This window comes from Phyllostomus discolor, chromosome 5, assembly GCF_004126475.2.
Source record: "Phyllostomus discolor isolate MPI-MPIP mPhyDis1 chromosome 5, mPhyDis1.pri.v3, whole genome shotgun sequence".
Taxonomy (NCBI): Eukaryota; Metazoa; Chordata; class Mammalia; order Chiroptera; family Phyllostomidae; genus Phyllostomus; species Phyllostomus discolor.
In genome coordinates this window covers 47068103-47092432 of record NC_040907.2, presented here as the reverse complement: position 1 = coordinate 47092432, position 24330 = coordinate 47068103, and the positions used below count along the sequence as shown (strand labels likewise).

At 44.1% G+C, this 24330-nt stretch overlaps 1 protein-coding gene across 1 annotated transcript in view; it reads right to left on the bottom strand.

Annotated features, from left to right (window-relative positions):
* CACHD1 (cache domain containing 1) overlaps positions 1-12285 on the bottom strand; it is a 206686-nt gene extending 194401 nt beyond the window's left edge. Inside the window, exon 1 of the mRNA XM_028512383.2 lies at positions 12013-12285. Coding sequence (XP_028368184.1) covers positions 12013-12258 — 246 coding nt within the window. The 5' untranslated portion in view covers positions 12259-12285. The remainder of the gene's footprint in view (positions 1-12012) is intronic.
* Positions 12286-24330: the final 12045 nt, after the last annotated feature.

Genomic DNA, 24330 nt, shown 5'->3' with positions numbered 1-24330 from the left:
TTGAGTGAACTTTAAGCAGAGAAGTAACCTATCTGACATATTTTTAAAGGCTCTCCCTGGTACTCGGTCCTTTATAATACTACTCAAAATATGCAATGTATATTTATTTGTATGTTTATTTCTTTAATGTCTATTTCCCCTAGTAGGTGGTGTGCTCCGTAAGAATAGGGATCATGTCTCTTTTAATTAATCAGACTCAAATCTAAGTGTAGTACTACACATACAGTATGTGCTCAATAAACATTTGCTAAGCAAATTAACCAATGAATTTAACCTCTAGGATAAAGTAGCTCTAAGCACACAATTTGCAAGTATACACACATGTTTCCATTGTTTTATATTCCTAAATGTCCTCAATATGAATCCAACTTTCTCTAATATGAAAAAATTAAACATCAGAAGCACCTAATACTTGGAGTTCTAATATGCTTGATACACTAGCTAGACACTTTCACTCATCTCAAACATTTTAAATCTTTAGTAGCAAGTAAAGGCTCAAGACAATTCACTCTAAATCTAGAGTAATGAAATTAACACATGAAACATAGTAGTAAAAGTTTGCTGTAATAACTTTTAGAGAGTTACACAGTCTGCTCTTTAAGATGAGCACACCATCTCTGTAGTTCAGACATTTTTGAGTCCTCACCACATGCCAGAGATAGTGCTGACCACACCAGGCCCACAAATGAATAAATCTGGGCTCTTTCCTGTAGGAGTTCATGCTCTAATAGCTTTCATCTGTGCAAAGCTTTATTGTTTGCAACTCTTGCCCACATTTATTATCTGAATATACACGTACGCAAATGAAATTATCCAAGCCCCCTTGACAGCCATCTGAATTTACACTATCTCTAGGGATCTCAACCCAGAGCAAATAAAATTGCTTCACAATCAACACTGAGTCTAGTCCCTTCCAAGGCTGTGGAGGGGCAAATACCCCTGTTTCACGTAGGGTCACTGAAAGCAACTCTGGATCCAATAGCCAACATTGCCGAAAACCTCAGCTCTCCCAGCTTTCTCCAAACCTGCCCAGGGCAGCAACAACCCAGTGACAGTTTCCTAGGGAGGGAGCAGAAGCAGCAGCAGAGCAAAAACCTGGCTCTCCTGCACTGGCCAAGGGCAGCTCTCGTTCAGAGGACGCTACCCAAGACAAGCACAGCACCCACACTGCAGCACCTCCCGCCTCTGGACTGCCAGGGGACATACTGGCTTTGGAGAAAGCCAGTCAACAAACATGCACGGAATGAGAACAAATGAGTCCAAGTACCCTGGCAGGGGCCAGCAAAGTTCCATGAAGTTTCATTTGAGTTAGCAAAAGATTGAGGATGGACAAAACCCCCCAACAGGTCCTTCTACACCTCTTATTTCCTAGAGATAAATGTGATGATCACAGTAAAACTTTTAAGACTACATAGTCTAAGGCCAAACCACGGTGAATGTACCTGATCTCATCTGATCTGGGAAGCTAAGAATGTCTATATAATGCACATATTCCACCAATAAGGCCATAAAAGTATCCTCAAGCCATTTATAAATATTGTAACCCATATCAGGGAGGTGATGTCCTTTAAAATTTCTCCTTCAAGTCGTACTGTGGTTAAACATAGCCCAGTAATTCTCAAGTTTTATGGCTTCCCTGTGATTTCTTTTCTAGATAGAACCCTCACTTTATTTTCAAGTGACACAGAAATAGGAAGGTTATTTTAAATTTGTTATTATTTTATATATGGAGTCAGAGCAGACCGATGAATCTGTGCTTCAGTGTACTTACGGATCATTAATTTCTGGCCCTTCCTCCTTTTAATTTTTTTTTTTTTTAAAGTTGGCCATCATATACTAGACTCAGTTTGTCTTGTTTCTTAACATACGCCTTATCAGCTCTGCCGCAGCTGAAGTGATTTCAAATTGCTTCATGACACACTTGGATTTTCTCCCCTAATAATTCCTCCTTCCTGCCCATGACTGGCAGGCTTCCTCCACACTGCAGTAATGTGGGACAGCTAATTATCTACCAATCCACCTTGCTATTCCGCACTTGGCAACTTTTATCTGCACAGGACAGCTGCACTCTCCCTGTTTGAAGTAAAATGTCAGTCTCTGCTAATGCAACAAGACTTACATCACTAATGATGTCTCCACACTTTGAAGAAGCAACTCAAAGCCTAATTAAAAATTCAGATTCATTCTCACTGGCTTGCCGATTTTCACTGCCCTTCCACCAGGGCCTTGGAGTAGCTTTTAAAATACTCCATGCAAAAAAAAAAAAAAAAAAGAAGAAGAAGAAGAAGAAGAAATTTCAGGAACTATCCAAGGGGAATCAAGGAAAAAAATGCTGCAGTCTTGGTCTTTGACAGAGTCTTTAAAATAACTGTTATGGTTGGAAGAGAAACAAGCGTTATCACATACAACAGATAAGAATTTCCTCGACTGGCTTCCACCCTGCAGTCCCAATAAAGCACACTATTTCCAGGGAAACGATGGACCAAGCCACTCTGCAGTCGATCCACTCCAGTATTTAGGTTTTGGAACTTTTCTAACTGTAATAATTCAGAAATTATTTAACTGTGTAAACGTACATTAGGGGAAACTTCTTTTGAACTCAGAAGAGGGCAAAGTAACAAGTCATTCACATGACATCATCACATTTTGTTTCGGTATCAAGTCACACAACCCTTCTAAAGTAGTAACACTGTTGTAATTTTTGAAGGAGAAGGAGAAGAAGGAAGAGAAAGAACAAACTTACTTCTTACTCCTAGGGACTGTAAGTGACTATGAAGAGAGATGCAGGTCCTGAAATTCAATAGAGAACTTTGCCTGAAAATTACAGGTGGAATTTCCTTCTGTGGCTTTTACAAATGACACACACACACACACACACACACACCACTGTTCCTCCCCAACAATTTTTTTTCTTTTTAGTCGGTACCTTTGTAATAAAAAATTAATTTTGGTGGTACAAGTTCACAAATATAAATAGCTGTTGACCATGTGCTCTTTTAAAAAATATCTATAAACATTATAGTAAGTCTGAGAACTTTCGTATTTCTTCAGTGGCTCACTGACTTCTAGGTATTTAAATAACAATTTTTTTTTATCCGCACCCGAGGACATTTTGCTTTTTTTAGAGAAAGGGAGGAAGGCGGAGAGAGAGACATCGACTGGTTGCCTCCGTAGCACCCAGACCAGGGACCAGTGCCGAGACTGAGGATCATACGTGTCTGCACCTGGAATGAACCCACAACCTGGGTATGTGACCTGCCTGGGACTCACACCCACAACCTTTAGGTTATGGGATGATGCTCCAACCCCTGAGATATACTGGCCAGGGCAGTAACAACTTAACTAAAACAAACAGACAGACAAACAAACAAATGTAGTCAGCTGCCAAATAAGATTATCAGCTTTAAGTTTTCAGCCATAAAATAACTAAGCCAGACTTTTTTTTTTTCCAGAAGAGGAATGTAAAGGTTCTTAATTAATTAAGTCAAGTTTGCTTTCCATTTTAAGGCAACCTTCCTTTGGAAAAATGGAGCTTCCACAGTACTGTGAAAAGGGTCAAAGCAAGAGTCCTAAGACTAACTTGAGTTCTAAGTCTACCACTTACTGCTGGTATGATATCCAGACGGCCAATTTCCCACAGGGCCTGTTTCTCATCTGTGAAATAAGGGAAGTAGATGTGACTTTCTCTCCAGTCCTTCCCAGTTCCCATGGCACCCAGTGATCTGTGGACCTGAGAGGTCAAGAAGAAAAGGCATGCCAAGGGCAGCCCTGCTGAGCCTGGATTTGTACAAGCCATGAGGGCAGACCACAAGACCACAGTGGGAAGCTAGCCAGCCAGCCAGCCAGCCAGTCTGTGAGCCAGAAGCAGGAAGACCACAAAGCAGCCCCTCCTAAACTGAGCTTGGGGAGGCAGAGTCTAGATATGGTTCAGGCTCTGGCTGCCGGTAGCTGCTGATGGTGTCTGAATCCTAAATCCTTCAGCTGAGTGACAGTACCAAGCTTTCTCCAGATTTCTATGTCCTCTCTCCCAGAACAACACATCTCCAAATACAAGAGACTCAGGCACAAACAGCAGCTAGTTCCCAATTCAAACGTTTCTGAGCTACTGCTAGCCATGTTGAAACAAAGGGGAGAAGCCCGTTAAGAAAAGTGGGCATGCAAAGAGAGAGAAATAGGGTACTGACCACACTGTTTGAGCCCTAATCCAGCCCTGCCCAAAAATCTACCCTGGATTGTTCACTTACATAAGGCGGTAGGTTGCTTTCACCTTCACGATAATAAAAATTGGGTGTTCTATTACCTGCCATGTAAATTGCAACTGATGTGAAGGATCCAAGGATCTCACGGTGTGACCTCTTCTGCACCCACTCTTCCCTGTAGCGCTCCAAACTCCAAACCTTAATACCATCTTTCCATCCACAAAGGTGCCATTACTAAGGAGACCTCCCAGAACTCCATTCTTTGACTAACCAACTCCTCTTCATTCCACCTTTTCCAGGAGGATTTTCAGAATCCCTTTCCACCCCACAGAAAGGTCAACATACTTTCTCTAAGCATCCAGAACCTCCTTTCTCATAACCTTCACTGCATCCGAAATTAACTGATGGTGGATACCTCAAGCCAATCATAGTTGCTGAATGTTTATTTGGTGCCAGGCACTATTTCTTTAAGTAACTATGATGACAAGAAGCTCATCTTCCAAAGCAATCCAATTTAGAGTTCTATGAGAATGTTTTCCTTTCTATTACCCAGAAACTTGCTTCCCCACAACCTTACACACAAGCACTGATTTCACCTCCTGGGACCCACTGAATACTTCTAGTCACTGTGAATTGGTGGCCTCTGGCCTGATGCAGCCTGCGGACATGTTTGGTTTGGCCAAAAAAATCTGAATTAGTTGCCAACATGTTAAGAATCAAGAGATTTCATCTAAAAAACAGATATCCAGCTTCTCCTGAAAAAACAGAGGCATGTGGCAACACTGGACCCGCAATGGCAGTGGCAACCATAGGAGGTGCCTCTGCCTCCCATCAGCCTGGCACGAGCCCTCCTGGACAACAGCATCACCGGTCTTTACTGACCCACGCCTGGCCCCCATCACTCACTTTGTCTAACTGACCCCTGTAAATGTTCAATTCAATAACACTCAGTGTAATCTAGGCCCCATATTTTAGAATTTCTTTCTATATTGTCTCGACCTGCACAAACTGGGTAGCCTCCCTGATAACAAGACGTGAGCTCTCAGAGATGTGGATGTCCTGTACTTCTGCCTTCCTTCAGCCTCCAGTTCTGCAAAATGAGGCACCCAGTGAATATCTGCTGACTGGCTGATTAGTAGACAAGTACGTATGCAGTCTGGCTTTTCCCCTCCCACCCTCTTCTCTCTCCCACCTACAGTGCATCTTGCCTTGTCCCTTTCTCACCCCTTCCTCCTCTTGGAGGGGGAGAGAACAGGCAGTAGAAGACATGGCCCACACAGCATGGCCCTAAGAACACACGGAACCTCACAGCTTTGAGCGGAAAGCCAGGCCTGAAAACGAGGGCCACGTGGCATGTATAAGAGAGAATAAAGGGGTTCCAGAGAAGCTTCCCAAAAGAAGCTTGGGCATTACTTCTGGAAGGCTAAAGAGGTTGCTGAGCAAAAATACTAACTATTTGTAAAGGGCTAAGGGGACTCAGCAGTGGTGGCTTTGCTCAAGCATATCATCATAAGAAACTAAGTATATACCCTCCAAAATATTTGTGTTTACATGTGGATTACAAATTCTACATGCTGGCGTATCGACATTATATATATTATAAAGCATTTAAAATATAGAAATTAAATAAGAATGTAATAAAACTGTTATGGATAAAATGATGTGGTATCTGGAATTAGCTTCAAAATAATCAGGGGGAGGGAAAGAGTGGGGAGGGAAAGAGTGGGGAGGGGCAGAGACAGAACCAGCCTGACCAGGAGTTAATACTGCTGAGGCTGGGTAAGACACAGGGGCATTTTAATGTCATGCTCTTTACTTTTGTGTGTGTTTTTTTTCAAATCTTTGTAATACAAAACTTTAAGCAAATAACCATGAATAGCAGGTCTAATATTTTCTTCATAAACCTCGAAGGATGGTTTTGCACCACATCCTTGAGGCCGGTGCACCACACTTTTGTAACCCCTGGGACAGAGGGCTGACCGCACTGAAATATGCAGGTTCTAAAAATCAGATTTCGGATTCCTTCAGGCCTGGGATCCACATGTCTGTTGACTTCCAGGTTCTCTGCCCAGGTACTAAATAGACTGTCCCATATTTTTTTCTATTTACTGACTGTTCCTATGTTATACCTTGTGCTAACCACTTTTAAAATATATTTCTCTCAACTCACCAAATGAAGCATTAAAACACAAAAGTTCAGAGCAATTTAGTAACACAAAAGTTACGCAGTTAAAACCAGCTAAGTCAAAACTGTCCCTGAATGTCAACTGTAATTGAAAAATAAATTTGTTTAAACTGTTGCCCTTCATATTTTGAATTTCCACACACTTTTACACCAGGTCCAAACAGATCCAAAATAAATCCCACTGCACATAACACCAAAATTCCAGAGTTCTGCAAGGTTCCTGTCTGCTCATCCACTTAAGCTCAAGGAAGGAACTCCTCAAGCAGCAACCAGAAATAGCACCAAGTTATAAAGTGTGAAGCGCTCTCCTTCCCCTCCCCCCTACCCCTCCAGACTCAAGTATGATTGGCATGAAAAACATTAAGCACAGGCGAGGATGCCAACTATAAGACAGGTATTAGTGGAGAGGAAGTGAAGGAAGTCCTAAGCACAACAGGGATAGTCCATCGGAAATCCTTCAACGTGCTTTTTCTTGGGCTCATTCTCACCGAGTTCAACTCAGAGTCATCCATCAATGGTCGATTCTCTTCTACTCCAAATATTCATTTTCAGCAGAGAACAAGTCAGCGGGTTTTCTATTAGGGCTTATATTGGACACAAGGCATAGAATCAAACCATATTATTTGCAAATACAGGTGATTTCTCACCTCTAAAATATTCTATATTACCTAAGTATACATTCGAAGCAACCTCAAACATGCCATTCCTGGTAATGATGGACACTATTTAAGGGAAGATACAAACCTTACCTAAATGTCACTGCACATCAGCATGCAGTAATAGTAGAGCCACCAAGATGTTTATGTCCAGTAACCACACAAGCTCCAGGAGTTATGGAACCAAGACATGGGGCCATATAAAGAGGTACAGGTGTCACAGCATGCCCTATTCAGGCATTCAAAATACACCAACTACCTTGTCCGGTACCATCAATGGGAATTAGAAATGTCTGATGAAGTACTGATTTGACTACCCTTCAATTTTGAGGCTGCTGCTGCTGCTTTCAGAATTGGCCTATGTGTGTAGACAGTTCACTGAACAGGCTGAAGGAGGAATAGCCACCTTCTGCGACCTCATCAGATGGACTGGGGCAGCCATTCTCCATACTCACACAAGGCCCTTTTCCTCTCTCCACCATGGCACTAACCCACTGCATTCTACCACCGCCCTGCCTCTCACTAACCCCAGTATTATCAAACCTGTTTTTGTATGTCTCCATCATCAGCTGAGAGCTTAAGCATGAGTAAGAACCAGGCCTTATACTCACCTTACCTATCCAGCTTAGTCTAACCAGAGGCCCCTCATAAAGCAGAAGACCCCTCCCCCAAAGTTTGCTGAACATTTGTTGCAAAAATGAACAATGAATTTAGGCAATGCTGTTCAGTTGCACAGAAAGAGGGCCTCCCTTTCACTTTCAGCTGCAGTCATTATTTACAACCTTGCTCCACATTTTCAGCCAACATCTCACCCCACTCCAGTCGAGCCCTTCAGTTCCTGATATCACATCTGTCCTGGCTGCTGCTCTTTCTTCAATTTGACCTGAAGCTCTAGTTTTTGCTTCTGTTATTTCTTCTGCCTCTATCAGAAGTACCCCTAACTCCTTCCAAGCCACATACAGCAGCTGTCTGACCAACCTGCTGGTGTGTCTGCCAAGTTCACAGTGACTATGCCCGGCCCCGCAGAGCTGTGTTAGAGCTAACTTCAAGGAGGGCACACTGGCCGTGTGCCAGGCTCTCGCTGTTAGGAAGCCTGTATTGTCATATAATGTTAAATGGGCCTTATAAGTGCCTGGTGAAATGGCTCCCAGAGCCAGATATGCCTTCTAACAAGCAGGCATTGTTACTTCACCATTTTACCTGTGCAATCTTACCTCCTCCTCCAGATTGTAAATGTAAGGAGCTGTGCTGGAATACCCCCTTGTAAATCCCCTGAACACCCAGCACAGTGCTCTGTGCGCAGTAAGCATTCAATGAATATTTCTCCGTTCAAGAAAAACCACATTCATCAACATTTCTCAGTTCCAGCTTCACATTAATGGGTGCCTTCACATGCACTCTTTCCATTAAGTCTACAGAAAAAATCTCTGGGGAGAATCATCATTCCCAAATATTCAGATGAAGATCATGCAACTTTAAGTGCATGATCTTCATGCACTGGAACTCTCTATACTGGAACCAAGTATAGAGTTCTTTTCCCTCCCCCACGCAGCTTGATAAAAACTTGTCGCATGAATGAATAAGCAAAAGCTCAAGTCTCCCTGGACACAGCCACTCTCTGTTCCCCAGACCATGATGTAGATGGTTTCACTGCACCAGACCCCCAAGGAGACAATGATTAGGTTTTTGACTTTTACACATGATGTATGATGTCCTCTGCCAGGGGGGCAGTATTCAGTGACAGCTTTCCCAGGGCACTAGCAGAATCAGTTGGTGCAAATTTTTCAAGGTTTTTTTCAAGTGTCTCCATTACTAAAAAGGAGCAACAACAACAACAACAGAAAGAGCAAGCAGCCTCCAGGAGAAAACCTTTCCAAGAAAATCTTTAAGATGGACCACTTTTCAGACTGTCTCCTCTATCAGCGGGCACAAAACCTATATCATGGGAAACGCCAGTGCTGAAAGAAGGCTGGGGTTTTGTTTGTTTGTTTGTTTGGTGGGGGGTTTGGTGGGGGGGTTTTGTTTGTTTGTTTGTTTGCAAAATTACCACCTGCAAACTCTTGCGAGCAGTATGTATTGCCATTCAAAATGCTGGAACACGCCTTGTTTCAGGACTGATTTTGCAATTTCTCAAAATTAAAAAAAAAATCTTTGCAGAATTTTAGCCACAACAGTCGGAAATTAAAAAGTCTGAAAATAGGCTCTTTACATATATGCTGACTTTGAAAGTTTTTCACCAAATAAGATGCTGTCCTGAAAGGTCTGCACGAGCTGGAAATGCTAAGGTCGAATGAATGAAGTCGATCCCTTCACCAAGGGAGGACATTTTTCCTCCTGCAAAGGGACACAACCTTTCCCCAGCCCTCTCATAAGGAAGTCCGACCTGCTCACCTTAACATCCACTCGAGGCTTCCTACCTCTGAACAACAATTAGCTCTACGGCTATAAAATTCAACATTCCACAAGGGAGGCCTGTATGATCTGCACTTTAGGTAACTAGCCCCACAAAATTTCAGGCCCACTGAACAAGTTCCTGAGGATTAGAGGAAAATATGAGGCTCGCAATCTTTGTTCTAGGGGTCAAAAACCTAATCTGCTTTAGACTTGACTTTCCAAGTACTTCCACCCACCCCCAGCCCCCCCAAAAGCTGCCACTCTAACAAAATTCATAAGAGACTCGCCCCCATTTTCCCAGGTGAAGGCAAGTGGCAGATCAATGTACAGCTCAAGAAGAGGAATTTAAATATTAAATATAGTGTGTGTTTCTCCTTTCAAAAAAAAGGAGAGAAGCCACTTCACATTTTGCCAGACAAAACGCTGTCCCCCAGGAGGCCAGTTTCTACAACGAGGTTGCAAAGGTGTTAGAAAGAGGCCAGTTGGGAGGAGATAAAGGGCCATTTGGGCACAAACCCCCCACCGATCAGAGTTTTTTTCTGAAGTGTCTCCTTTTCAACAGGGAAGCCTTTTAAAACTACATTTGCTTTGGATCCCTACCTGAATGACAATGTGTTAGGATCCAATTTCACCTTTTGTCAAGGATCGGGTGAGAAACAGAAAAACTGCTGTCAGTATCTTAGAGAAAGCAAACCCTTAGCTTAAACCAGGAGGGGAAAAAAATCCTAGTGTCCCTTGTCCAGACCTAGTGATGAGGCGAAGGTGACAAATGCCTGCTAATCTTACAAGCAAAGTCCAAAACAGCAACATATTAAATTTCCTTTATTAAAAGAGGTGTCTCTATGCAAAAATACAATTGTTTGTGCTATGAGTTGAAACATGCACCACTGGGGGGAAAAAGTCCTAGTTTTTTATCATAACGTTTTAGTTCTATTTCCTCTAAAAGTCACTTCACTCCTCAGAACTCTGTCAACAGTCATCAGAAATCACAAAGTGCATATGGAAAAAATTATAACTGGATCTAACCCTGAAAGATGTGCATTGGAAAGGACAGTTAAATGAGGTAACTTAAAAGCTTGTCTATTATTCTACAGAGAAAGAAGAATCCGACTCTATTGCACTTCATGGCCGGATGTCTGCAAATAAATACTGTACAGAATTATCTTTCCAGCAAACCAACCAACCACTTTTCAATTTCACCTCACTGTTAAGAAAAGAAAAATCCTAATCGTCTTCTACTTTAGTGTAAAAGCTCTCTGTTAGCTGCTTTAGGAAAACTGCACCATCCTGGGAGGAGCCTGAGGAGGTCATAGAAGGGGGGTTAAAAAAAAAAAAAAAGACGTCAGAAACCTGAATCCTACCAAAGCAACTCAAAACACGTCTCCCTCCCGGTAGGAGGTGGACCAGTGGTCACAGTAAAATCGAATTCTGAAAGCTATTGCAAGAACACATTCCTGAAAACTTCGTTCTTTCGAAGACCACATTCATCTTCATTATTGTTAGAAGGCATAAGAGAATGAGGTTGTTTTCCCGAAGAATGGTACAGCAAAGGTTCAGGCTCCTAATGTCATCTCAACCTCTCCTAAGCCAGGGGGCCTTTCCGACCAAGTAGGTTAAAATACCGGCAGAATACAATCTCCAGGTGGTTGCTGTTTAGCCATTTTTACTACTGTTGGTTATTAGTCAACATCTTCAGGATTCCTAATTAGTCCCGCTCATTTTTTTTTGAAGCCCCCCTCTTCTCCTAGGGAAGAGCGACACGGTAAACAAACTACATAAATAGGAACCTTATTCACTGTGCTCCCCTCCCCGCCCCGCCCCCCAAAAGGCATACACAAAACAAAACAAAAATCGTACAGCGGAGAGCGCTCAACGGACAATGGCCACAGCAAACAGCAACAACAACAAAAAAAACTCCCACACAAGACAAGAGTAAGGAATCTACCAGGAATATACCAAATCATCCCCTCCCCCAATGCACTCGGGCGGGGACAAGGAGCGCGAAGTGTGCTCCCGCGCCTCTCTCTGCTGGGACCCAGGTGGCCCAAAGGCAGCTGCTGGTGCCTTCCCTCTCGGCGTCCATGAATGAGCCTCGGTCCGGAGGGACACGAGGAGGTGGTGAGAGGGTAGGCTAGGGGCTTCGGAAAATCGTCCGAGCCAGACGCAGCCGTCTGCCCCGGGATGCGTACACAAAGAGGGAAGGGAAGTTTGCAGGGGCGTCCGGGTAAAAACAAGACCGTGGGGAAGATTCGAACAACTTAGGGAAGGAGATGCGAGGGAACTAGAGAAACCTTGCCGAGCTGAAGGTGCTGGGCGGGAGGGACAGTGGGTTCCGTGCAAAGGGCAGGGGCTTCTGCAGAGGGGTGGGTACCTGCGTGCTAGGAAGAGTTGGTGTGCAGTTGGGGGTGGGGGGATCCTGTGCAGAGAACAGAGGTATTCGGTGGAAAGCTTGTGGGGGGTGGTCTGTGCATGCCAGAGAGGTTGGTGTACGGTCAAGGGGACCTGTGCTGGGAACGGGAATCAGCGCAGGAGACACAGGGTGTCTGGCAAGTTGAGGGGCGCAATGTGAGCCACTTACTTGCATGGTGACGACCCCCAGCTCCTCGGCCGCCAGCCTCCTCATCTGGCTCGCCAGCACTTGTGCCTCGTCCAGGATGGAGAAGTCGGCGTCGGCCACCGCGCCCAGGAGCCAGCATACGACCAGGCAGAACAGCCAGAGGGACGGCCGCAGCGCTCCGGCCCCAGCCCGGCCCGGCTTGCCTCGGCAGCGGTGGGCCAGGGCGGCGGTCCCCGCCGTCTCCTCTTCCTCCGGCTCGCGGGCCATGCTGCCTCCCCCCACTCCCCGCCAACAGGCTCCAGGCGCCGGAAAGCGGGGAGAGAGCAACGGGAGGTGCGCCCAGGGCCCGCTCGGCGCACCCCGCAAAACTTTCTTCCCCTAGTGCAGACTCCTCTCCGCGCCGCGGCGGCTTCCAAACTTAGGGGGCGCCCGGCTACAGCGCGGGAGCGCGGGCGGCCACCATCGCCGGGCTCCCGCGGCCGGCGGGAGAGGAAGCAGTCGCCCGAGCGGTCTCCGGGACCCGGGCAGGGCCCCCACGGCGCTGCGGACGTCTCGAAGCGCGGCGACGCCTGCACCCGGGTACGCCAGCCGCGCGGCCGTGGGGCTGACAGGCGGAGCGCGAGCTGGGAGCCGCAGAGCTTTCGCTTCCCGGAGTCCCGGCGCAGGGAGGCGAGGGCGGCCGGCGGCACCCAGCGGAGGCGGAGCAGCGACCCGGCTGCTGGACTGGGGCAGCCACCCGAACGAGGAGGGAGAGGGGGAGGCTTGCGGGGTAAAAAAATAATAATAATTACTGAAAGAAAGACAGAAAGAAAGAAAGCGGTAGGGGGAAAGGGAGGTGTCTGGTGCCACCAAGCTGCGCTCCGGCTCCGCGTACTTCCCGGCTTGGCCGCCGCCGCGGCTGCGGTGATTTATGGAACAAGCAAGAGAGGCGGGGAAATTCCCCCAGTGGCCCCTCCTCTCTTTCCCTTGCTCCCGCCCCAGAACTGGCCCCGGAGACGCCAGCGCGAGAGAGCAAGGCTCTCTTCTCGGGCACCAGCCCTGCCGGGGCTGGGGTCACTTGGACCCTCGGGTTACCGGGGACTGTGCCCCATCTCAGCTCTCGCCGCCTCTGCCAACGCGAGTGACTCCGGGGTCCCACCCGTTCAAGGTTCCACCCATCAAAAGTCCCCTAAGTTCTAGGACACTGGCTTTCTGCCTGGCAGAGATTTGGGAAGGAGGGGACTGCGGTTTAAGCGTCCACACTGCTTTTCTTCCAGGTTGTTCATGACAATAGCTAGCACTGGTTGGATCGACAGATTTCTTTTTTTAATCAGCTACTCGGTGCCCTGCAATGTGCTCTGGGGTTTGTAAAATTATCCTTTAATCCCCGCCGCATCTAGATGAGGTACACATCTTTATCCCAAATTTTTAGGTAACAAAGACTGAGGCTTAGAGAGGTGGAATAAATTGCCAGAAGATCACCCAGGGGATAAGAGGCAGATCCAGAATTTAAGCACAAGTCTGACTCCAAGGCTCTTGTTCTTAAATACATCATTTTTTCCTGTCTTTGAAAATGAGCAACCTGATCCCATCAAAAGCAAAAACCCCACAAAACTGCTGAACCGGAGTTTGCCCCACACATACTCCCTGGAGCATGAGAGGGAAGCAAGATTGTTAACCTTCCTATTTTCCCCTGATTCCTGGCTGAGGTCTCTGAGAAATCACCTGTTGGAAGCATCTGGAATAAGTGGATGGGGGAGGAGGTTGTTAAAGGTGCCATTCTTCTTCCAAACCTTGTGACATTGCTATTTGCAGGTTTCTAGAGAACAGAGCCATGCTCAGGACGATTAAGGACTAGAACATGGATGTAGTGCCCTCTTCACTTTCCAGAAAAACCTTGTTTTCCTTCTTTGACTATACTGTATTAAAGATGCACCTCCTGTAATCTCTAATCTCTCCCTGGCCCATTTTACCTGATTGGTTGTTTCTCTATTCTGAATTCCCTAGTCAGCGTTGTCTCTGCTATACTATGCTTTCATTTTGTGATGACTCTCCACTCTGTGCCCCTTGAGAGGGGCAAATTAGACTCTTGCAGCATTTAGTATCTGCAATGTTTGTTTTATGGAACTCACACATATCAGAACTAAGGTAAGCCTTTTGCCAGCAGGGACCAGTCCTTCACCACCAAATCACCCACAGTTAGCTCCTCGATACCAAACAAAATAGGTACCATAAAAATGATTCTTGAATTAATAATGGGATAAAAAGATATATATGTTGTTTTCTGTTGCCAGAGTTGAAGTGACATTTATTTGGTAGATGATCCTGTAACTTCTGTTTTTCTTTCTTTTTTTTTTTTTTTTTTTTGCTATATCACTGCACACGATAGTGAACCAATCAGTGAAGCAAAATCTATCAGCCATGTGGTAACTGAAGGAAAAAAACAAAAAATCGTCCTGGCTGGTGTGGCTCAGTGGATTGAGCACCAGCCTGCAAACCAAAAACAAAATAATGACATCCAGCATTATTAATTTTTTGTATTGGATTCTTCAAGATTATTGTCACCAAAGTTGTTATACATCTCCCGGCTATCCTGAAACTCCTTTGACTATTTTTTGTATATTGTTATTATGAGGGGACCTATTTTTCACTATTCTATGTTCCTTTTCTTCATTCTCAGATTCTTTTTGAGGACTCTCAGTACACCTATGCCTTCGATTATCACCAAGACATCAGAGTTTTTGCAAATTTCTAAACTAAGCTCAGTCTCCCTTTGGAGCTGGAATTTTATTTTCCCAATTATCTACTGGCTTCTCTACTAGATATACCTGAATTAAAACTCATTCCTGCTTTTCCCTACTCTCCACCTCAATCTGTATCTGACTGCAAATGTCAGGGGGTGTCGCCCAGTCTCGAAGCTAAGTGCCTTACTCCGTCATCCACCACCTGCAAATCTCTCCTGTCCATCCCCTGCTCTCCATGTGTATCCATTCTCTGGCTTCAGCTCCTCATCACAGCTGCCCTATGATTATGACCACTGTTTCAAGTCTCCATGCAGTCTGTCTCACCCCCAACATTCTGTGCCCCACACTAAAACCAAAATCCCCTTTCTAAAAGTAAAATCTGAACCCATCTCTCATGAGTCTAAACATTTCTGATGCCCCATCTCAGAGAAATAAACTTACACCAAACAAGGCTCTCTGTGCTCTGGCCTATCCACCTTTCTTGCCTCATTGAAGCCACCCTGCCCTCAAAATCCTCACCATCTAGCAGACAACACCTTTGCCAGCAGTCTTGAATGCCCTCCTTCTCTTCCCCTGGTGAGTTCCTACTGAGCTGGGAGTCACCTCTGGGAAGCCTTCTCTGGCACCCGCACCCCCCCCCCCACAGTACTTAGTGCTCCCCCTCTGGGGCTCCAAAGCTCTTGGTTCTTCTCTCAGCACTTAATGTCTCCCAGCAGTTAATTAGCAGCATTGTGATTAGCCATTTGAAAGTCTTATTTTCTCCTCCCTAATGCTTCTCATGAAGTCCCCTGACCACCTGCATCCTTAGGGCACACCTAATAAATGGCAGATCCTTTGCTCCCATCCCAGTCGACTAAAGCATAACCTCTAGAGGTGAGCTAGGTCCTAAAATGTGAATTTTATAGACATGCCCCCAAGATGAATCTTATGAAGTACTACTGTTGGACTGCAAACGAGCTCCCCAGGATGGTAACACACTCCCTGGGAGCTCTAGCATTTTAGCTCAGCCCCTACAGCCAATAGATCTCAATACCCAGAAAGGGCCATGTGACATTTATATCACCAGTGGGGAAAAGTTTTCAGAGAGATAAAGTCATTAGCCCTGGGTAATATAATTTGGGTGCCGGTGTGCGACCCAGGTCTTCAAACAGCAAGCTCTGAACTACTAGTCTGGTGTCAGGGAAAATGGTTTACACACATAATATATACTGGTACATGACAGACCAGTAAAAGCCTGCTGCCTAATAAACTGCCAACCTTAATGTCCCCAGCCCATATAAGTGAAATCGCCCCACCATCAACCTCAGTTCAGTATTAGTTTGTTGTTTTCCAGAGGGATAACTTATTGAACCAGGGTGGGCATGTGACATGAAGGTAGCCAACCTATAGCACACAAAGCATGGCAAAAAAAGATCAGCTGGTGAAGCAAATTTTCATTCTCAAAATTTTTAGTTATGAAATACCAAGGGTAAAAGGCAGAAGTGGTCATTGAAACCAAAGGGACATAAGAAGGAGACATAGGGGCTGCAAGTTTCACAAAACATATTGCAGGGAATATATAGCTATATGTATGCCCATATAACCCCAAGATGTGTATGTAGGGCTACATATTCCCTGATGTATGTTTATGGCTCCCTCTACATAGTCATATAGGTATGGGTAAGCACATAGCCGTTAAAAGCACGGATCTTGGAATCAGAAAACCTGGGTTTGATCCCAACAATAATATTTATTAGCTGTATCATCTCTGTAAAGTTTAACTTTTCTTACCCTCAGTTTCTTCATCTGTACAATATGAACAATACTATCCAGAGGTTTTGTGCAAAGGCACATAAAACACTGAACACAGCACCTGTTACATACATAGAAGCACCCAATAAATAGTGGGTATGATTCTGCACACAGAAGCTAAGAAAGCCAATCAGAAAGTGTAGTACATAGAGCATGTGGCCTGTGAGAGACCATCGCCAAGAGCCAGAACCAATTTTCCCATTCCAGTTCCAATCTACACATTCTATTAATAACAGACTCCTTTTTTCTCCCTTTGTCTTGATGTAATTCTCAGGATCAAGTTCAGTCATTCATTCTACACAGAGAGGACACTATTGACTGTGTAGCTATTTGAAATACAAAATAATGAAAAGACTGGTAAGTGGGTCATGACTATCCCTAGAAGACAATAGGCAACCATGAAAATTGCCTATAGTCTTGCTTGTGACAGAGTTGGACACCTGTTCATTATCTGTTTCCTCTCTGTAAGCCCAGCACTTAACATGTGGCCTTGTAATTGTTCATTTGTCATTTTCTTTTCTCTATCTTCATGTTTCTCAAAGTGTGGTCTATAGGCACCCACAGCAGAATCACCTGCCAGGGACTGTGTCTGCTGTATTTGCTACCACCACAGAATCTAGCAGACCAGAATGGATACCTCAAAAACTGTTGGACCAAAGAAATGAGAAGAAAAATAGGATGATTCTTGAATCATTAACTGTGCAGATAGGAGCACAAACAACTTTGTTGTTTGACTGCTAAAGAAGGACAGCTCAATATTCCTCACCAAATTGGTTGCTCTTCCGTTTTAGGGGGTACAGATCCACTTCGGTGACAGACCACTTCATGGTACTTATTGGGCAAGATTCTCACCACAGAGGAACTCCATGTCAAACTGCTCTCAGAACTCTAGTTCAGATTTCCAAAAAAGCAATATGGCATTTCCAAGCCACTGCAATTCCCCTTTCCATGCTCTGAGTGGAAAACAGGGCCAAGTTCACACAAATTCTCAGCCTAATGCTGCTGGCAGACCTCCCGTTCAAAACAATAACTGCCTGCAAATGATATTGAACCTGTGAACTCAGGGAGCTCAGTAGACTAGAACCACTACCTCCAAGGGCAGAAATTAGTACTCGCTCATTAACTTCTACAATAATTCAAATCTCAGCAAGTGTGCTTTACTGTTAAATATACAGAAATGACTATTGGTCTAAAGAAAATTCTAGAACACAGGTCTCCCCTGTTTTTCATATTCTTTCTGCTGATTTTAAAAGTTATCAGATTTCCCATTCCCCTTCAGATTGGGAGCTATCACAGATAGAATAGCAGTATGAGATGTAAGTTTCCAACACCCCAGCATGGGTCAGGTACTATATACGGCAAACAACATCATTTTTTGAACTTTTAGTATATTTCCTATGTTTTATCACTTAAGCATCAGAACAGAGAAGACAAGATTATTAATACAATTTCATGCACAGGCAAACTGAGACTCAAGGTTATAAGTTCATGAGCAGCAAAGCTGGGATGGAAACCCCAGCTTTTGCTGCTCTATCCATGGCCTCTGTCTGAGTGAGAAGAAAGAAAGGAATGGTGATAACTGGCACCCATAGATCCCTGCCTAAGAAACGTTCTTATTTCCAAGGCAACAACTATTTTTTCTCTGTTCATTCCAATAAACACCTATTGAGAACTTGCTACATACCAACAATTTTACTGCGTGCTAGGGATACGCAGATGAATAAGATGAATTATCCGTAAGAACTTTATAGTACTGCAGAAGTCAGGATTTTAAGACAGATAATATCCATACAGCAAGTGCTTCAGGGCCTTTCCACTTGCTGTTCCCTGTGTCTTGAATGCTCCTCTTCCAGATATGTGTATGCCTTTAACTGTCAAGAACTGTGAAGTGTGAGAGACTTTTCTTACTTGCAAGCCAATAAGTCAGCCCACCACAGCCTCAGGGATGCCTGCAGAAGAGGCAGCCTCCTGGGTTAGAGACAAAGGACTTAATTACTCAGCAATAGCAGTAGCCAGAGTGTCAGCATTTGTGCCAGTTCCCCAAGCCCCAACCCCGCCCCCGCCCCCCCCCCCCCCCCCCCCCCCCCCCCCCCGGCAACGTGATGAGGGCCAGATGGTACCAGCACACATCAGGTAGCACTGAAGAAGAGGAATCCAAAGCTTAGAGCACGCAAGTCTCATTTATGATGAAATGCAAACAAAACTGCCCTTTGCCCCAGAGGAAGATCTCTTTAATATACTGGACAAAGAGCAATTTTTCCCTTTGCTCCAAAGAGAATCACTATTTCTGCTTGCCAAGGCTGTTCACTAAATAAACTCCTTGAAAATGTAGTGCAGAACAATAGGGCAGTTCATACTTTGCTCACAAGGCATGCAAAAATGCAAGGAACCCATGCATGGAGAACTGTCTCCCCACATCACCTTCTTCTAGTCTGGATTCAAATATGAGGGGAAGCCTTTCCTCACCATTCCATTTAGGATTGTAACCCCAGGAATTCCCTATATCCTACCTCTCTGATGTACTTACACCATGTAACATCATATACATTTGCTTACTTATTTTATCTACTGTAAGCTCCATGAAGTCAATAGTTTTTGTGTGTTTTGTCAAGACATCCTCAGTGTTTGAAATAGTACCTGGTACATAGTAACTACTCAGGAAATAGTTGTTGAATTAATAATTCCAATATGAAATGGTCTAGAGAAAGAGATTGTGCGTTAGGTACAATGGGAGCAGCTCTCGATCTAATTGAGGGCAGAAGTCAGAGAAGGCTCCGCCTGAGGAATGTCATCAAGAATAGGTAGGGGTTGCCCTGGCTGGTGTGACTTAGTGGGTTGGGTGCTGGCCTGAGAACCCAAGAGTCACATGTTCAATTCTCAGTCAGGACACATGCCTGGGTTGCAGGCCAGGTCCCCAGTAGGGGGCGTTTGAGAGAGAACAACACATTGATATTTCCCTCTCTCCCTCCCTTCCCCTCTCTAAAAATAAAAACATATATTTTTTAATTTTTTAAAAAAAGAATAAGTAGGGATTACCCAAATGTACAAAGAGCAAAATAAAAACAATATGAAGAAAGGATCTAGAAATTTAGGATTTCTATAGCACTAAGTGGGCAGGGGCAACAGATGAGAACTTTGGTGAAAACAGTAGCCTTGGTCCTTGGCTAAGTGACTTGGACTTTCTCCTGGGAGGGATGGGGATCCATCAGAGGATTTTATGCAGAGGAGTGACATTTTAGAAAGATTACACTACAGTTGTGTAGAGGATGGGTTTAAGTCAAGGACTTTTTACTTAGATTCATTGACTGAACTAAATAACATCTCAAAAGTATCTAAATGGTTCTATCTAGTACCTTTCTAAGGGAAACATGTAAGTTTTCAGTTAAAATAGACAAAAAATAAAAAAATACCCCAAGCTTTAGCAAAATCCCTCATGATTTCTTTATAAACATGATATAATAACTTAAATATAACGGAGTTTTAGAAAGCACAGAGCAAGGATCGACTGTCAGCTAATCATTTCTTTACACTGAAATCAGATGACCCTTTCCTTTCATGAGCTTGGTGACCCCTTATTACAGGGGTGTCAAAATCATTTTCACCAGGGGCACGTCAGCTTCGAGGTTGCCTTTCAAAGGGCCAAATGTAATTTTAGGACTGTATAAATTAATTAACCTTTAACTAGGGACAAGGAGCTTGGCACTGCCACTGGGTAGAAACAAGGTGCCTGGCTGGATAAAACAAGGCAGAGGGCCGGATTTGGCCTGCGGGCCTTGTGTTTGCCGTCTGTGCCTTATTGGATATAAGCAGCCTTGTTTTTTCATCTTACCCAAAGTTTTAAAAGTTTCTAAAAGCTACTTAAGGGTGATAGAATTATCAATACACTAAATGAAAATAACAGTAGGGTGAACATTTACTATAGGCAATGGACCACACTACTTGCTCTGAGTTCATACTCTAGCCAGGGAGGCAAGAATTAAAAATATAAAAAATAAAATCACAATAAGAGATTTAATCACAGATCAAGGCTGCAACAAAAGAGATGGAGCCAAGCAAATGAATTAGGCAAACAGTCATCAGCATGGTGAAATGGTGACTATATATGGAAGTAAGTTAATAGCTAACATACTTCGTATGCTTATAAGGTTCTAGGCATGATGTTCTATGTTTTAAATGGAATTATCTCATTTAATCCCTAAAACTATCAGTCACAGTAGTAGCTAATATTTATTGAGCTCTCACTAGATTCTAGGAACTATGCTAAGTGTTTAAAAATTTTTAAAGATTTTATTTATTTATTTTTAGAGATGGGGGAAGGGATGGAGAAAGAGAGGAGAGGAACATGGATGTGGGGGAGAAACCTCAATCAGTTAGTTGCCTCTTGTACCCACCCCAGTTGGGACTGCATCTGCAACCCAGGCAAATGCCCTCACTGGAATTGAACAGCTGAACCTTCACTTTGCAGGATGATTGATGCCCAACCAACCGAATCACACTGGTCAGAGCACTATGCTAAGTGTTTTAAATGGATTACTTTATTTTATCCTTGTGAGGACCCTATTTAGCAAGTATAATCATTCCCATATTACAGATTAGGAGACCAAGGCTTAGTGAGTTTGAGTTCTTTGCCCAAGGTTTTACAAGTACTATGTGATGGTGTCATCATTTAAGTCCAGGCCATCACTCTTTTTAAAAACAATTTTTTAATCTTCACCCAAGGATATGCTTTATTGACTTTAGGGAGGGAGATAGAGGAAGAGACAGAGAGGGAGAAGCATTGGTGTGAGACAGCAACATCAATTGGTTGCCTTCCGTACATGCCCTGACTGGGGATTGAACCCTCAACCCAGGCATCAACCTTTTGGTCTATGGGACAACACTCCAACCTACTGTGCCACCAGGCCAGGGCCAGGCCATCACTCTTAGTTACAGTGCTCTCCTGCTTCATAATAACGTGTAGGTATTATTATCGAATCCATTTTGCAATGAAGGCAACTAGTGCTCAGAAAAGTGGAGCCATGAACACATGTCCACGTAAATGACAAAACACAGTATCTTAACCATCTTGAAGGAATAGATTTTATGTTATCAATGTCATCCAGCTGACTCGCACTTGAATTATTATATGAGTGACTTAGTGATAAATGGGGCAAATCAGATTTTAAAATCTTTGCCATTCACTCACACCAGGCACTTTGTTATATGCTAGAGAGCAGAGATGAGGCAGGCATACTTCATACCCCCAGGAGCCTACACTTTGGTGGCAAAGACAAACACTGAACTAGCAATTGCAAGAACAAGTAAGGAGACACTTTCATATCAGTGGGGGATTTTGGGCGGTTTGCTTGTTTGTTTTTGGTGCTGATGTCCCCACAATGCTAGGGAGTTCTAGAATTCCTGCCGCAGTGGACGTGGACATTTGTACTGAGCATTGTAACTTCACCCCATAGTCCCAGGGGTCAGAAATAGGGAAAAGAAAATTCATGCCTATTTGTGTTTGCCCCCACTCTTAAACGCTCAAACAACCTTTACTAGTGTTATACTGAAATTTTGCAATGGAAGCCTCTAAAACAAAAGAGAAGACCTCTCATTTCATCTGCCGTTCATCGCTCTAGTTTTCCCTGGCCTATCCAAGCCCACTCTTGACCCCAGATTCCCACTTTCAGTATCCCTGGGTTTGAAGAGCCATGTGGGCCCCCTACATCAGTACGTCACCTCAGAGACATTTGGACCATTCACTCTCTGGCATGAGGCATTTGACTTTAGGTGTTGTTGCTTTCATGCCACAGCACTGACTGGCCAGACCTCGTCCTGCCTGCCCTCAGAGGAGGGGCTCACACAAGTGCAACCTGATGGTGTCGAGGTAGAAATGAAAAAGCCACCCTTGAAGTCTCTATTTTTGAACATGGTTAAATCACTTCATGTCTCCAACATTTATGCATCACTGATCCCGCATAAGCTTCAGGATGAAATGGAGATTCTCGGCACACAAGGACTTGCACAGCCTGGACCTAGACACATCTCTGCTTCCCTGGTGCCCTTCCTCCCAGCATGCACCTATATCACCAGTCAAAACAAGTCACTTGAATGCCTGACACAAACCCTCATTGCTCTCTCCTTCCCTTCCTTTGCTCTTTTAATTTCATCTGCTCAGAATGTCTTTCGCCATCTTCCCACCTGGATAAGACCAGCTTATTTCTGCAGGTTCAGGCGGAATCGCCTTTAGCTAGGAAACCTTTCCTGACCAGTCTGCCCTCTCCCGCAGGTGGAGGTCAATGCCTCTTCGTGATGCTCCCTTAGCCTTTTCCAGGCGTCACCTTCCGCATTCTGCATTGCAACTCTCAGCTCTTGACTGTCTTTCTCAGGGGACAGTCACTCCATTGAGGGGAAAAGCAAATTGTTTTTAATATCTCACTTCTCAGCAGTAGATGGCACACACTGGGGACTTAGTAAACATTTGTTGAATTGGTGAACACGAGTCTACTATTTCCTACTTAGCCTTTTACTAATTTGGAGGCTACTAAGTGTTTGTAGAAATATCACATTCAAATGCTTATAGAGACTAAGTAGGTAGTGCAAATGCATTAACTAGCCATGCAAGACACATGTCCTGTCTAAAGTGGCCTCTGGTTTAGGCACAAGGTGTTTCTTGGAGATGAGGAAGGAACCCAGGCAAGTCATCTATTTACTCCTTCTGCCAAGAGATGAAGCTTTATCTTTTTTTCATATTTCCAAGTAAAGAGTTTTACAACTTTCCCTGAAAGTACTATGCCAATAAGCTTAATATTAAAATATCAAATTACCTTCATCTTTCCCACTGAGTTTTCTCCCAAGTTTCTCTGCCTATCACCACAAGAGCAGAAACTGTATTGCTCATATGTTTTGTTTACCACTTAGCACACAGTGGGTGTTTAATTGGTGTTAAAAGAGTAATCATAATATGCTGAAGTTGAAAGAAAAAGTTATGTATTTATAATAAAAGAGTGTGACAATTATTTTCCTTTTCTTTCAATTATTTTCCTTTTGAATATGCATTCAACTTAAATGTAATCAGCAATAGGAGAGAAAAAATAAGTTTATGTCAGAGTAAAAGAAAAGTATTTAGCTCCCATCTTCTCTATTTTGGTCATTCATTTATTCATTCAACAAATAATCTAGGCTACTCTGTGCCAGGCACCATGATTATTACTCCGTTGCTTTTAGTTCATGCCTCAATTTCCTCCTGAAAATCCCAGGTGTTTACTGCTCCTTGTTGCTGGCTAATATCCCATTTCTGGCCAAGGTCCAGTTTGCTGCTGTGAACCAGAGCTTATTTCCCATAACTTTCAGTGGATGTTGGCTGGACACAATGTGCCACTGTGAGGGCACCCTCCCACAGACTCTGCCTCTGAGCTCCAGGGGTGGCATTTGTACCCAACATCCCTGACCTCTTCATGGGTTCCACATGCTCTGCTAAACAATCGACCCTCATCCTCATTCAGCCCTTCCCAAAACTTGATGACGGAGACACTATTATTATCCTCATTTTATAGACAAGAAAACTAAATGACAAAGCAAGATTCGCACACACACCGTGTGGGTCCAGGCACCAAGCTTGTCATCACTGTGTTAAACTACCAAGAGTCACCCTCCGAGTAAATGGCTCTCTCAGTCAATAGCAGTCAATAACAACAATAACAGCAGACAATAATAACAATGACTTGGTGTGTGGTAGAGGCTCCTAGTTGTTTTTGACTATTGATGCTCCCTGTCTTTTATAATAACATCTTTCATTTTAGCCAGGCAAATGGCTGCCTGTAAAAGAGTATATTTTCCAACCCTTTTT